General features: G+C 41.1%; 1 protein-coding gene across 1 annotated transcript; it reads right to left on the bottom strand.

The window, feature by feature from the left end:
• Positions 1-2246: 2246 nt before the first annotated feature.
• Positions 2247-15934, bottom strand: LOC120045841 (leucine-rich repeat flightless-interacting protein 2-like). Its single transcript, XM_038990775.1, is given in 13 exon segments — positions 2247-2357; positions 2465-2569; positions 2747-2826; positions 3063-3183; positions 3329-3378; positions 3577-3709; positions 4691-4785; positions 5840-5939; positions 6416-6508; positions 6986-7156; positions 8364-8435; positions 11187-11318; positions 15890-15934. Coding segments are annotated over 13 exon segments (1308 nt in total).
• Positions 15935-16499: the final 565 nt, after the last annotated feature.

Here is a 16499-nt window from a genome sequence, read left to right as displayed (position 1 = left end):
GTGCGGGGGTACAGGTTAGTCGAGGTAATTTGTAAATTGACTAAAGGGTGTCAATGTATATAGTCTGGGTGGCCGTTTCATTAACTGTTCAGCAGTCTTATGGCTTGGGGGTAGAAGCTGTTAAGGAGCCTTTTGTTCCTAGCAGAGAGAACTTTCTATGATTTGGGTGACTGGAGTCTGTGACAATTATTTGGGCCTTCCTCTGACACCGCCTAGTATATAGGTCCTGGATGTCAGGAAGCTTGGCCCCAGTGATGTACTGGGCCGTACGCACTACCCTCTGTAGCGCCTTACGGTCAGAGGCCGAGCATTTGCCATACCAGTTGGTGATGCCACCAGTCAGGATGCTCTCGATGGTGCAGCTGTAGAACTTTTTGATAATCTGGGGACCCATACCAAATCTTTTCAGTCCCCTAAGGTGGAAAAGGTGTTGTCGTGCCCTCTTCACAACTGTCTTGGTGTGTTTGGACCATGATAGTTCGCTGGTGATGTGTACACCAAGGAACTTGAAAATCTCAACCCGCTCCATTTCATTAAGATTTACCCATTGAGTAAAATCTTCTGAGAAAACGTCAAAACGGAGCTTGAGGGCATGTTCATATGTCCTATAAGAATGGACCCATGGATATTTGTCCTGGGTGTCGTCGAGAACAGGCCCTCACTTACTTCAGCACAGCTCAATCTTCTTAAAAAAGTATTATTTGTAGCCTGCAAATGCATTCTCCTTAACTGGATAAAAGATCAGCCACCAACAATAAATCAGTGTATTGTGAGGTCTTCAAAGTGTTACCACTGGAGAAAATTAGTGCTATATTTAGGAACAAAGGAGATTTCTATACAATATGGGACCCTTTTTGCTATCTCTTCCCCCTAATCTTGAAGATACCCTGAGAAGTGTCAATATAAAAATTAGATTAATTTATGGGTCAACTGGACCTTGGTCACTTTCTTGTATAAAATAAATATCTTGTTGTGTAGGTATTTTACACACTAAAGGCCACATGTTTTGCGAGTCAAATTATTAAAGGTGTGTAAGGATGAAAAACAGTGTTAATGAAATGTAAAAATGAAAAATACAATTAAAAGCAGAGAACTGAAAAGGAATGTATAATTATTGTTTTGGTGTTTGTTGGTTATGTTTTATGTTACCGTTTTGAAAATCAAATATATGTACATACTGTATGTACAATTTGTTGATGTTGACCTGAAACAAGGAAAATTATATAACAATAATAAAAAATATCCAACAATTTGTTCATGATTGATGGAAAAATGTAACAAAAAAAGGGCAGTATAAATCTGGTATAGAGTTTATTCATAGAGTATTTCAATGCAGTAGGTGCCCCAGTCACAATCACTGTGTGGTCCTGAGACTTGAAACTGCTTGGCCTTCAGAGCAGTGAACAAGGTTTGAGGAGAAAGTGGTATGTAGTGCCGTCTCCTGTTGATGTTACTTGCCTTTCTTTTTTTAGCTCAAAGAACCTTGAATCATCACTCCTCTTCTAAAGGGAATTCAATGTGCCATACCCCATGTAAAAAAAAAAAATCCACCTTATATATACACACAGTTCTGTCATTCACACATTTATTTTCAAGAAATCTTTTAAAATATATATCTTTTTTACATTCTCAATGAAATCTCAAAACAATTGGTTCTATATATTTCATCAAATCATGACTGCACCATTAAATACATTATTTTGTACAAGTTATTATATTTGTTGATAATGTAAAACCCTCAGTCTCTAGGTGTGAGAAGGCACTTCACTGTGTGAGGGATTATAGATAGGTGCAGGCCAGAGAGAGCAGCCTTAAGGGTTTAACAGTTCAAAACAGTCATAATACTCATTCATGCAACTTATCAAAAAATACAAAACAAAGAAATAGCCAAGCACCCAGCCAGTGAGAAGTAAAACCTTGTGAATAACATGTAGTCCAAAAGCATTGAAAAATAAAGTAATGAGTTGCAAATTTCTTAGATTCATCATCTTCCCCTAATAACTATGGTTTAATAGGTTTTTGAGTCTCCCTTCGAAAGACACTGGCACACAAAAAAGACAAACCAATGCCTATATTTTATTTTAAAAATACTTTTGCCTCTCTGCTACCAGTGTTGCTTTTTTCTGTAAGTGTTTTTGGTTTTGCTACACAACAAGTGTTACTGAGGAAGAATGGAAACGTGCTCCAGACGCAATATGGCAGTCAAAGGTATGAGTTTAACGGCTTCTGTGGCAATCCAGCGGCCTTCACTGCTGAGACAGAAGGGCGTTCCGATTGGCCTTCATCTTCTCAAGGCGCTTTACTAGGTGGTTGTTGGTCATCTCCATCTCCTCAATCTTATCTAGTGCAATCCGCAGCTGTGGGAAAAATAGGGGAATGGTTAGAAATGAAAGGTTAAGACTATGTTTTATGTCAAATCAAACATCGGCCACTGACGTTTTTTATCAATTTTTTTGTTCCTTACCTCGCTTTGAAGTTTCCTTTTTTCAATTTTCAGTTCATCTTCTATTTTCTCTGAGTTATCCGCTGACGCCTTGTATCTGGACACTTGTCCTTCCAGTCTGTTGATCTAGATATGAGGATAATGAAACAAAAACAAATTAAACGCAACCTCCACATTTGAAGCTGACATTTATTTTCATTTTCTCATTCAAACGTATGTATATTAATGTGTCTGGTTCAGCAGTTTGCATTTGGTCAGCTAGGGTACATATGGAAAGTATGTCAGTGTTTCCACGTGACTTACGTTTTGTTCCATTGTGCCAATTTCCTGTTCTGCCTTCGAGAGCTTGAACTTGTATTCACTTATCTGTCTGTTGGCATCTCCTGCAGAGAGTAAAACATTAGAACATTTGAGTTAGTACATTTACATTACAAGGGAATTAAGATGTGAGCCTTGCTGTTAGTTTCTTTTTGGCAGTGTATGTTTAATGTAAAGAGAAAGCCTTTTAGTGAGTGTGCATAGGCTTTGTATCAATGGTGACCCAGCCACATATGCCTTTCTATGTTTTGTGTGAATGGTAGTGTGAACTTTTGTAGGTTTGGGCAGGAACGGGACTTACTTTGCATCTCAATGAAGTGCAGGTCAGTGCCGTTCTCCATCCTCTCTCCATCTGTGAAGGCATTCTCCATCTTAGAGTGCTTCTGCCTCTCATCCTCCAGTTGCATTTTCAACTTCCTGATCTAAGGGACACCACACAGAATGGACAGCATGACTTATTATAGCTGGACAGACAGTTAAAAAAGACATGAGAAAATAGTCAAGAGGAAACTAGTATAGCCGCTGCTAGACATCACTGGGGGTCGAAGAGGAAAATTATATATGTACCTGGGCTAAGAGTTCGTCCTTTTCATCCGCAAGCTTTTGTATCCTAACATCTGCAAAGGAAAGGAAATATGATAATTATAAAAAAGGTGCCTTGCAACTATGACCGCAGCACCATTGTGCTAAAATAACAATGAAGTGCGCCCCCTGGTGTATTATTGATTGAATAACACATGTACATCACAGATATTAATTCATTTATTTCTCCCACCGCTCCCTTTAGGAGAACCTGTTCTGTCCCCTCCACTCACCCAGAGACCCTTCTCCTGCTGACTCCAGCACCTGGGCAGCCTCCTGTGTGACCACGGTGATCCCTGCGGCTGGGTCGTTATGGTTGATGTCCCCGTTAGGCATTCCCTCTGGGATGATGGCCAGGCCGTGTTTCTAAGGAGTTAAAGGGACACAGAGTTAAAAGAGGATCTCAACACAGAGGCTATGTCCCAATATCCACACTAGCATAGCACTCAGTGTGAATTGGACCATGATAGTATGGTCATTGAAACTTGGCTAGAGTGAGGCAGCATAGGAGGGTTTACAACTTAATGTATTTCACGGTTTGAAATGCTATAAGCCACAGAGCTGTATGAAGTAACGGTTTACTGAGGTTTCCATTGCTTGTACACAGACTGACAGACACACAGCATACACTTAGTATACAAAACATTAAGAACACCTGCTCTTTCCATGACAGACTGAACAGGTGAAAGCTATGATTCCTTATTGATGTCACTTGTTAAATCCACTTCACTCAGTGTAAATTCAGGGGAAATGACAGATTAAATAAGGATTTTAAGGCGTGAGACAATTGAGACATGGATTGTGTATGTGTGCCATTCAGAGGGTGAATGGACAAGACAAAATATGTAAGTGTCTTTGAATTGGGTATGGCAGTAGGTACTAGGCACACCAGTTTGTGTCAAGAACTGCAACACTGCTGGGTTTTTTACACTCAACAGTTTCCCGTGTGTATCAAGAATGGTCCAGCACCCAAAGGACATCCAGCCAACTTAACACAACTGTGGGAAGCATTGGAGTCAACATGCGTCTGTGTAATGCTTTTGACACCCTGTAGAGTCCATGCCCTGACAGATTTAGGCTGTTCTGAGGGCAAAGGGGGGTGCAACTCAATATTACGAAGGTGTTCCTAATGTTTGGTAGACTCCGTGTAGTTCAACACATCTGTGGAAGAAACAACCGAGTAGGAAAAAATACAAAACAAACTTAGGTACACAAGAATACATACATAGCTACATACCACAAGTTGCTTTATCATCACTGTTGTTTCTAGCAAGCTTATTCCTGGAACCTACTTCGTCTATTCAATGGGGACATAGACTATTCCCAGCCCTCTGTGGTGAGACCTACCTCTCCTGTTTAGGCCTTCGCCTTGATGTCAGCCAGCTCACCCCTGAGCTCATCCCTCTCATTCCTAATGCAATCAAACAACTCTTTCTGCCTTTCTATGGCTTGGTGGCCCCACGCAGGAGGGAGAGAAGACAAAAGGAAAGAGAAAGGAGAGAAAAGAAGTGGAGGAACGGTTGGAAAGACTGATATACGTACAGTATATGGATGCACACTACAATGACCTTTGTGCATGCACATATGTCTGTATAGACATGCAAACGGTACACCAGAATGGTAAGGTTGAGTTGGAAAGGCAAAGTGGCAGATGTTGACACAACCACCACAAGCTCACAGATAAAACACCACATGACAAAACAGTTATGTAAGGGAGAGCTAAAGGCCAAATAAAAAAAATCAATCTGACACTAGACAGGCAGAGCTTTAAGTCTAGGCCTACATAACATAAATGGATTTCATTCTGTCATTTCAGGGTAAATAAAATATGAGTTTTAAAGGGGAGAAATTTCTCTTTTTTCCCCCGATATGCATCAAATGCTAGCAGGTTCACAGTTTCCCTTGCACTGACTAAACTTTACGGATTGCACACAAAACCTACAACTTAACCTAAAATGACCACAGCATCCAAAGTGTATTAAATTAGTGGGCCCACAATCATCATATCACATGCAAATTTAGGGAAACTCCAAACTGTGAATTAGAATTGGTCCAACAACTACTGGCTATTATCCAGAGTCCCTGTCATGCAACTATGAGAGGCAATAAACTGTTTAGGACCAGTCGATTACCTGATACAGATTTCATTGATCGGTGAATCAGCACCAAGTTTCCTTCAGGCAACTCTACAGGTTTATATGGGTGGTCCGATTCTTTAGCCTTCTGCTGAATTGTACACTCATAAATTTAAAAGGAATTGGCCTGATGTAAGGAATATGGTGGAAACTCCCTCCAGCCATGCTTGCACCAACCCAATGCTTTTAAATACACGAGAAGGGAGTGAACGACTGTATACTTCTGGGTGAAGGGTATTGAATTTCACACAAACCTTACATTTCCATTTGGTCAGAGAGAAACATACAAACCAAAGCAACACAAACTGTCTGTGCACATCTATTGCTTCTCACAATCCTTCAGAGTCCCCCCAAGCGTGACCTCCTACCCCAATGTTTTTGTCCTTACAGTTTATCGTTTCCTGCAGGGCAAACACCTCTCTGGTGAGGGTATCTAATTTAGTCTGGATTTGCTGGTTCTCCTTTAGTGGTATTGCGTACAGAGAGTGAGATACGGGATACAGGGTAAAATAGAATGGAAAACAGAATAAAATAGATGAAAAGGATGGAAAGAGAAATGACAGGATGAAACATAAAAAATGTAGATAGCCTTGAATAGATATTGAGTGATAAAGTGAGAGTGATAGAGTGATGAAAAGTAAGGGACCAGAAAAAAAGACAGATGGCCAGAAAATGATCTGGAGTAGAGATCATTTCAGTATAGAGAGACGAGGCAAAGAAAAGTGACAAAGACCAGACAGAGAAAACGATGAAACAGGAGAGGAGACACTGGGATGAGTGAGAGACTATGAGAGAGAGAAGTATAGTCTCACACTATGGATCTTCATCAAGCTACTGCAGTACACAGACTACAGGACTGTAAAGAATGGACGTGTAGAAAGAGGTGTAGGTGTGAAATGATGGCCACCAAATGTTGGTTTTCTTAGTGCAGCCATACCTCAATGTGCTCATCTCTTCGGCGGATTTCCTCCTTTAACTCCACTTGTTTGTGCTGCAGGACTGTGCATGTGTGCTTTTGTCTTTCTAGTTGCTGGAATGAAAGAGGGCCGTTGTAAGAGTCACAATCAATCAGAAAGTGCAACCATTCTTCATTACACAAGTTAAAAAGCTCAAAACCACCCAAAAAAGGAGTGCAGTCATGGGCAGTGAGCAAGATTCCATTGACGTTTACACTTATAGCATTTAAGTCTAGCCAGGTAATTGGATCAGGGAGCATTTTGATTTGGCCTTGTTTCGTCTGCAATTATATAGCTACACTCATTGTCAGCAAAGAGCAGTGGATCTCATGGTCAGACAGACAATGGTGCAGTTGGACTTGGCCGCTTTGCTGATTATAAGACCTGCACACATGAATGAGTTCAAGTATATGAACAAGTTGATAGAGCGGTTGGAGACTTTGCTGCAATTTGCATATGCTCACCTCTGTCCGAGTCTGCATATGTTAACAGTAGATGATAAAGGTTATCTACTATGCTGTGTATGTGTGAGAGAGAGTGTAACACTTCACCTTAGACTTGTCCTCAGTTTCCCTACGCATCTCGGCCATCTGCTCTTCCATCTCCTCGATGACATCTTTGAGTGTGTCCACGTTGTAGATGAGGTTGGCTTTGTCGTTGTCCAGCTGTGCGTTCGACACCATGGCTTTCTTATACTTCTCCTCCACCTCCGACAGCGACTCCTACCAGACACACACACACACACACACCTCTTTACAGAATGAACCATGAGGGAGATACCACAGAACAATAATTACTATTATTACTATAGTAATTACAGTAATAATAGTACAGCTCTGCACAACCACACTAGGGTTGGGCGATAGTGTCATCTGTCGACGATGATTGACAGCCATCATCGATGGTGACAACATCGTGATGTGACAGACGATGGTTTAGCCTATTTGAACTTGACTGGCGCCGCGCAGTAAAAAAAAACAGTCTCGCAGTGCACAGCAGGGCAACACACAAGTGACATTCCGAGTAATTTGCCTATTCCTTTTTGCTATAGCCTATTTCAATAAATATTCTATATAGCCTACAGAATGCAAGAGAGGAATGTAGGTCAGACAGAGCGGAGAATTCCACCAAATCAGCGCAAAATGTCCATTCAGACAATATTATTTCTCTCTCTCTTCCATCCATGGGCATTAAGCTATAGCCTAAACCTATTTATATATATTTTTAAATAAAAGGACACTAGTGAGATCGACAAGTGATAAAACTGATCCACTTGATATCGATTGATATTGATAGTGCATTGATTCAGTCGGCGGAATGATTCAAGCCACTGATAAAAAATAAATAAATAAATAAGGAACCCTCGATTCCAAAGAACAAAAATATATCACAACTGGAGCGAGTTCGGCTATTGTGTTTCAGTTCTACCAAAGTGTAGGACCTGCCAGGAATCAGGTGTGTTAGTAAACTACCCTTCTAAACACAAATAGATTCAGAGAACAGTGAGCTTTTAGAGTGACTACAGAAAAGAAACCAGGAGTTCCTCAGAGCTGTGTGAATGAAAGCTAATTATAGATTTTAGCGTAGGACTACAAACCTGGAAACCCAACAGACAGAAGATTGTTGAAAGACAAGCAATTCATGGTCTTGTTCTTACTCCCCAAGCACTGCTTGAGTTCAAACAAGGCTTTCAATCCATGCCATAAACAGTGCGTTTCAAACTGAGCAGGAAAGGTCATGCAGGGAACATGCCATCAGACTTGTTCCCTTGTTCCCACACTGACTATAACCGCTAACTGTAACACCAGTTAGCGGTTAGCGGTTATAGTCAGTGTGGCCCTAGATGAGATGTAGGTACAGCGGGGTTAGTGATGCCATAAGGCTACCAGGGGACAAGAGAAGGCACACCGTGAGCTCAGGTCCCTCTACCTTCAGCTCTTTAAGTCCCTGCATGTACCGCCCCTCTACATCCTGAATCTGGTCCTTTAGATCATAGATATCCTGTAGAGCAGATGGGAAGAAAGGGTTCATGGGTTGGGGTGAATTGGGGGAAACCAGGAAGAATTAAGGACAGATTTCAAACAAAGCACCCATGCTGTTGGCATCTCCAGACAGTAATTTACCCAACGGTAGGCCCAGACATACAGAATGACAGCTTTATAGGAAGTTTAAAAAACATGTCACATAAAATCTTCCCGTGCATACATGAAGTCCACATGTTAAATGAGGTGCTGAGTAGCAACGCACATGCCCCGCCCACCTGAGGATCTGTCTTTATCAGCCATCTATTTCCTGTATTTGAGGGGTGCAAAATCCACTTGTCACTTAAATCTCGCTGGATTGATTGCTTTCATTTTACTCCAGCGACTCTTTCATACTCTTGCTTGTGCCTGTTGTTTTTCCTCGTTAAAGTTACGAACGCGGAAGTGTTTATAATGACCTGTCAAACATCAAAATGAAAACTTGGATAATAGTGATGTCTGATCTCACAATGTAAAGTATGTATAGATAGGTGTAATCTGGAGCCAAGCATGTAGATTTTTGATCCGAGGGTATCTTGCTATTGACACGCTTGTTGAATTATGCAACAGAACGTGACAACAGTAATTAAAGGAGGAAATGTAGACAGTGCAGGTGAGTGCAGGTAGGCCTAGAGAAAGGAAGTTTGTGGTTCCAGCCCTGTTCCACCCCTTTATGTTAATGTATTCATACCCCTTGACTTATTCCACATTTTGTTATGTTACAGCCTGAATTCAAAATGTATCATTTATATATATTTTTTTACCAATCTACACACAATATACCTCATAATGACAAAGTGAAAACATGTTAAGAATATTTGCAAATTGATTGAAAATTAAATACAGAAATATCTAATTTACATAAGTATTCACACCCTTGAGTCAATACTTTGTAGAAGCACCCTTGGAATCGATTACAGCTGAGAGCCTTTCTGGGTAAGTCTAAGAGCTTTCCACAACAGGATAGTGCAACATTTGCCCATTATTCTTTTAAAAATTCTTTAAATTCTGTCAAATTGGTTGCTGATCATTGCTGGACAACCATTTTCCGGTCTTGCCATAGATTTTTAAGTAGATTTAAGTCATAACTCTAACTCGGCCACTCAGGAACATTCTCTGCCTTCTTGGTAAGCAACTAAAGTGTAGATTTTGGCCTTGTGTTTCCTGCTGAAAGGTGAATGGTCTGGTGAAAAGCAGACAACCAGGCTTTCCTCTAGGATTTTGCCTGTGCTTAGCTCCATACCGTAGATTTTTTATTCTGAAAAACTCTACAATCCTTAACGATTACAAGCATACCCATAACATGATGCAGCCACCACTATGCTTGAAAATATGGAGAGTGGTACTCAGTAATTTTCTCCAAACATAACACTTTGTTATTCAGGTCAAAAGGTGAATTGCTTTGCCATATTTTTTTCAGTATTCAGTAGTGCCCTGTTGCAAACAGGATGCATGTTTTGTAATATTTTTTATTCTGTACAGGCTTCCTTCTTTTCACTTTGTCAATTAGGTTAGTATTGTGGAGTAACTACAATGTTGTTGATCCTTCCTCAGTTTTCTCCCATCACAGCCATTAAACTCTGTAACTGTTTTAAAGTCACCATTGGCCTCATGGGGAAATACATAAAGCGGTTTCCTTCCTTTCCGGCAACTGTGTTAGAAAGGACGCCTGTATCTTTGTAGTGACTGGGTCTATTGACACACCACCCAAAGTGCAATTAATAACTTTGCCATGCTCAAAAGGATAATCAATGCCTGCTTTTTATTTATTTTTACACAACTACCAACAGGTGCCCTTCTATGCGAGGCATTGGAAAACCTCCCTGGTCTTTGTGGTTTGAAATTCACTGCTCAACTGAGGGACCTTTCAGATAATTGTATGTGTGGGGTACAGATATGAGTTAGTCATACATTTTTTTTATGTTAAACACTATTATTGCACACAGAGTGAGTCCATGGAACTTGTGACTTTACTCCTGAACTTATTTAGCCTTGTCATAACAAAGGGGTTGAATACTTATAGACTCAAAACATTTTAGCTTTCATTTAAAAAAAACATAGTTCAGTTCCACTTTGACATTATTGGGTATTGTGTGAAATTTTAAATTTAATGCATTTTAAATTCAGGCTATAACACAAAATGTGGAAAAAGTCGAGGGGTGTGAATACTTTCTGAAGGCACTGGACATCCAGTATATTTATGCAAATAAGGCAAATCTAATTGTCTTTATTTTAACACAAAATAAATACCTGATACCATTAGAAAATGTATATGAGTGAATTCTAAGAAAAATAACCTGTGAAATTTGACTAAATGAATACCTGAATTCCCACCAGAATCCCTGAACTCCATTCTTAGTCCGTGCCAGTAAAATGTTTTAATGTGCTATAATTCAGTCAATACCAGATGCATACTAGTTTGGAGTATCTTCATCATTGTCCAACTGTTGCATTTATTAGAATTGTTTAAAACATTAACAATTTTGATAACCGTTGCAACGGAAAGCAGAGAGAAGTGTGGATCTTTCAGATATTATTCTCTGACCTCAAATAAAACAGTAGTGCGGAAAAGAGTAAACTACTACACAAATGGTTCACTGTAAAAAGTAAATGGATTGACATTTAAATGTTAGTGTTTATTAGAAAACATTGGTATTGTTACTGGTACTGACACAAGTGGAGGTGGAGGTGTGTGCAAGTGGAGGTGTGTGTTGGTGCGCAGGCATCTTACCCTAAATTCACTCAGGCTGGTGTCAGGGTCGACAATGCTGCCCGTGTCTGCACTGCCCCGTCTCGAGGAGGTCCCCCCCAGGGAGGCCAAGTTGGCCGCAGAGAGACAGGGAGTCGTGCAGCGTGAAGACGGCTGGAAAACAACATAAAACAAAGCACCTTAGTTAGAGCTCAAGTCAACACAGAAAATAAAAACAGTCAACACACCCCAGGACTGTCATTCAACACCAACACTGTACAGTGTATATATATATATATATGTATATACCCTATATACTGGGGTATTCTGAAATACCAACTATTTTGGGGGGGGGGGGTTGGTGGCCACTGCTTATTATAAATTAACTATCTAAGATGTGCCAAATAAATGATCTCCAGCTCAGGGCTCAAGCTATGCCGCCTTCCATAGACCTACATGGTAACTATGACGAGTTCCGGAGGACATCCTCTAACCAATCAAAGCTTTTGCCGTATGAACTGATATGTTGTCCATCCAATTAGAGGATCAGAGAATGAACCTAGTACTACGCATGTGATTTAGAAGCTTGGTGAAATGGTGACATTGTTGGATAGATTGAGACAGTTAAGCATTTTTTGTATATTATTCAATTCAAATGAGTTTCTTCAATCTACAGGAGATGGAGGAGGTAGATTATATATTGTTTTCTTAGTTTTAGAACTTTATTTTCGTGTCAAGTTAGCAAGGATTAAAAAAAAAAAATTGCACAAACTTTAGTAGCAAGCAGCTAACTAACTACCAGAATCCAGTTATATCCACCAGAATGGCAAGCTAATGACAATTTAGTGGATTTTTTTTAAAGAATGCTTTTTATTGAAAAAGCTGCATCAATCAGGTAATGGACAAAGGTCTGCATATTCAAACTGCAACTCAACGAGAAGGTAAGAAGAAACAGACTTCGACACTATTGCATTTTTAGGCAACATACAGTACCAGTCCAAAGTTTGGACACACCTACTCATTCATGGGTTTTTCTTAATTTTTTACTATTTTCTACATTGTAGAATAATAGTGAAGACATCAAAACTACGAAATAACACACATGGAATCATGTCGTAACCAAAAAATTGTTAAACAAATCCAAATATATTTAATATTTGAGATTCTTTAAAGTAGCCACCTTTTGCCTTGATGACATCTTTACACACTCGTCACATGGTTGTCTAAGTCTTAACTGAAAGGAAAAAACTAAAATTAGCAGACACTAGGCCCTCCATGGAATGAGTTTGACACCCCTGGTCTAAACCATTCGATTATGAGACGAGGGTGAATTACAAAGTTGTGCAAATTTTTGAAGATAAATATTGATACATTACTAGCTCAAACACTTTTACATTTGCAAAAATGACAAATGAATTAGTGTGTGATTGTGATTTCAGATCAAATGGGGGGGGGGGCTCAGCTCAGGTGCCTACATACACATGATTTACACACACACACACACACACACACACACACACACACACACAACTCAGATAGATCCAGCTCAGAGCTCATAAGCTCCATCAGCAACAGATTTTCATTTAGAATGGAAAATTAATGTGTTTTTGCAACAAATGTTTGTGCATCGAATCAAATAGCATTGAATCGAATCGCATCAATTCGTTCCTCTAATCAAACCGAATCGTTTTAAACTAAAACGTATTGTTCCTGTATCGTAACCCATGTATCTAGATACACATCGAATTGTCTTGAAAGGAAAAGATGCACATCCCTACTGGTTAATATGTCTAAAAACAAGTTTGTGGGTGTCCTAGCAAGCTAAACAGACAATTAGCTAGCTTGTCAGTGACCGTAAAAGTAGGTAAAAGCTTTTTTCCCCCGCATGGCTGAAACCACAGACATCAAATGTCGCTCGCAGTTGTAAGTTATAGCCAGTTATGTGGATGATCAGGGCTTTATTCAAGAACGTTTCTTGGGCTGCATTGATGTGTCAAGTGGGCGAGATGCGCAGTCTGTGTTTGACTTTAGGAATTTTGAGATGTCAGAGTTTAACTTCATGGAGAAATGTGTTGCCCTAACCCACAGGTGTCAAACTCATTCCACGGGGGGCAGAGTGTCTGCGGGTTTTCGCTCCTCCCTTGTACTTGATTGATGAATTAACATCACTAATTAGTTAGGAACTCCCCACACCTGGTTGTCTAGGGCTTTATTGAAAGGAAAAACCAAAAACCTGCAGACACTAGGCCCTCCGTGGAATGAGTTTGACACCCCTGCCCTAACCTATGATCGTGCTGCTGTAATGGACTGTACCCTCCTGTTCCCCGATTTAAGAGGTGATGACCACTCAACTACAAGGCCTGTGCCTTGGAGGGCACAGGCCCACCCACTTGGCAGCCAGGCCCACCCACTGGGAGGCCAGGCTCAGCCAATCAGAATGAGTTTTTCCCCACAAAAGGCCCTTTTTACAGACAGAAATACCTCCTTTTTTTAATCAATCCACCTGACAGGTGTGGCATATCAAGAAGCTGATTAAAGAGCATGATCATTACACAGGTGCAACCTTGTGCTGGGGACAATAAAAGGCCACTCTAAAATGTGCAGTTTTGCCACACAACACAATGCCACAGGTGTCTCAAGTTGAGGGAGCGTGCAATTGATATGCTGACTAGGAATGTCCACCAGAGCTGTTGCCAGATAATTTAATGTTAATTCTCTACCATAAGCCTCCGTTGTTTTAGAGAATTTGGCATTACATCCAACCGGCCTCACAACCGCAGACTAAGTGTAACCACACCAACCCAGGACCTCCACATCCGGTTTCTTCGCCTGCATTTTATCGATGGCAATTTGAATGCAAAGAGATACCGTGACGAGATCCTGAGGCCCATTGTTGTGCCATTCATCCACCGCCATCACCTCATGTTTCAGCATGATAATGCACGGCCCGATGTTGCAAGGACAGGGCTCTACAGTGAAAGTATTTAACTTGCATTTGCCCCTAAAAATAGATATGTGCGAGCACAGAGTGGGAGTAAAGATTACAACCTACCGTGATATATTTTTCCCCCGCTGCTAATTGTTTAAAAACTACAAGTCCTACATTCCACAAGCGGCATGCGCCAATCACAGTAGAGTTTTATGTGATGACGCAGTCCAGTCAGAGTGAGAGAAAGGTGAACAACACTGGAAAAAAGTATCGGTATAGGCTATAAATGAATTTGCAGACATCTCTAAAAATGAAGCCCATTCAATTTTATTTTAAGCGAAAAAGAGACGAGGAGAAAGAGGAATCCGGCGAGGGGGATTCGCAAGGTTCATCTAATGAAGCCCTTTCACAAGGTTTACCTGAGGTGGCTAACGTTAGGGATGCTGAGAACAACTTTAGCGAAGCTGCTGAGAACAATGTTAGCGAAGCTACCGTGACCCCCGCTGTCACTTCAACGTCCACTGTAGCCGGCGGAGGGAGAACATATAGATTCAATGCGAATTGGCTCAATGTTCCCATGGCTAGAGTTCGAAAACAACGTCATGTTCTGCAAATATTGTAGAGGGCAGAAACAGGCTCGTCCTTCGTGTCAGGAAACCCGCATCTGAAAAGAGAGAACATCTCGCTGCGGCATATCGAGTGCAGAGATCTGTACCTGTTGAGACGGTGTCAGCAGCATTGAGGAGGCAAGTGCTGCTGTCTGAGGAGAAGAGGCGGCAGCTGAAATTGAAGATAAACATAGCATATTCATTGTGAAGGAAGAAACTTTAGTCAAATTTGAGCCGCTTATCAGACTCCACCACAAAAACGGAGTTGACATTAATACCACATACGACAATGAGGTAAAATGTGCGGAGATGATCGGTCAAATTGTTGACATAATGAGAGAGAGCCTGTCAGCAAAGCTGAAAGCCGCAAAGTATCTTGCCGTTCTAATAGACAGAGACACTGATATATCCAACACCAAATGCAAGATTTTCTACATGGGCTTGTTGGAGGATGGGAAGCCAGTCAATCTCCTGGTCGGCACAACAGACCCTTGAGCACTCCCATGCCATTGGTACATTGTTTCTCTTTATAGGCTTTATTCTTGTGTCAAGTTTAATCATTATTTGTAATGGAGATAGAATTTAGTTTGTCGGAAATACTTTTGTATAATCGTTTTTTTGTGTTGTCATTCAAGGTGTTTTGGATGCCACCGAGGCTGCATTTCGTGCTGTTTGTCCAGAGGAGGATGGAGGGTCATGGATGAAGAAGTGCATCTCCTTCGGGGCAGATGGTGCCTCCGTGAACATGGGCCAATGTGGGGGAGTGATTGCCCACCTGCAGAGAGAGGCAAGGGGGCATATATTCCCAATCCACTGTATAGGTTTGTAACTAATAAATTCTCTATGATTTAGTTTTATTTGCTTGCAGAGAATGTTAAACAATACTGTGTGTGTGTGTGTGTGTCTGTGTGCGTGCGCTAAGTGCTGGAATAGTAAATACCACAGAATTATTGTTTTCTGTTGGCACAAGAGACAGGGGGGAAGGAGACGGTGAATTGTTTGGAAGATTCTGTTCTGACTTTCACAGGCTAGAGCTGGCAATACTGACCATTCAAAAGAAAGAGCCAAAGGTGTCTGTCGTGTACGACCTTCTGAATCTGATATGGAAGATGTATCACTTCAGCGGAAGATCCAAACGAGAGCTCTATGTTCTCGGGCAAGAGCTCGGTGTGGATATTTGCACACCGTCTAACGTCAAGGGAACTCACTGGATTCCCCATGTCCACAGAGCCCTCAAAGTGTTCCTGCGGCATGGACAAGACAAGGACCTTGCCGACGAAGGCCAGTACTCCGTTGTTCTGCAGGACCTGGCCGTAGTATCAACAGCGGAAGTTCAAGGGCGGGCAAAGAAGTTCAGTTTTACACAGGAAATGTAATACCACACTAGTTTAAAAAAAAAAATAGGTTCAAGACTCAAATGAACTTTCAGAATCAAGTAATTGACAGGTGACAGTTTATTTACTCACTACGTAACAGATAAAGCGGGAAATGGAGAATGCACTCGTGTATTCTGCCATTTTCTCTCAGACATATTTGAGGAGCTATCCTCACTTAGCCTCACCATGCAAAGGAATGACCTGATCCTCCCCCAAGCCACATCAGAGTTAGGAAGACAGTGACCAGACTGGAAGCACTAAAGCTTAGGGCAAAGGCAGGAGGCATGCTGGAGAAGATCCAGACCATGCTTGCTCAGCAGCAGGGTGATGAGGAGATTCCAGGTGTGTTAGGATGAGAGCTTGTTAGGATGTAAGAGAAATCGATGATTAAGACAGATTCTCAGTGTGAGAATCAATGTACGTTGCCCAATAGCATGATTTG

Source organism: Salvelinus namaycush, chromosome 4 (assembly GCF_016432855.1).
Source record: "Salvelinus namaycush isolate Seneca chromosome 4, SaNama_1.0, whole genome shotgun sequence".
NCBI lineage: Eukaryota > Metazoa > Chordata > Actinopteri > Salmoniformes > Salmonidae > Salvelinus > Salvelinus namaycush.
This window is presented reverse-complemented; position numbering and strand designations above follow the sequence as displayed.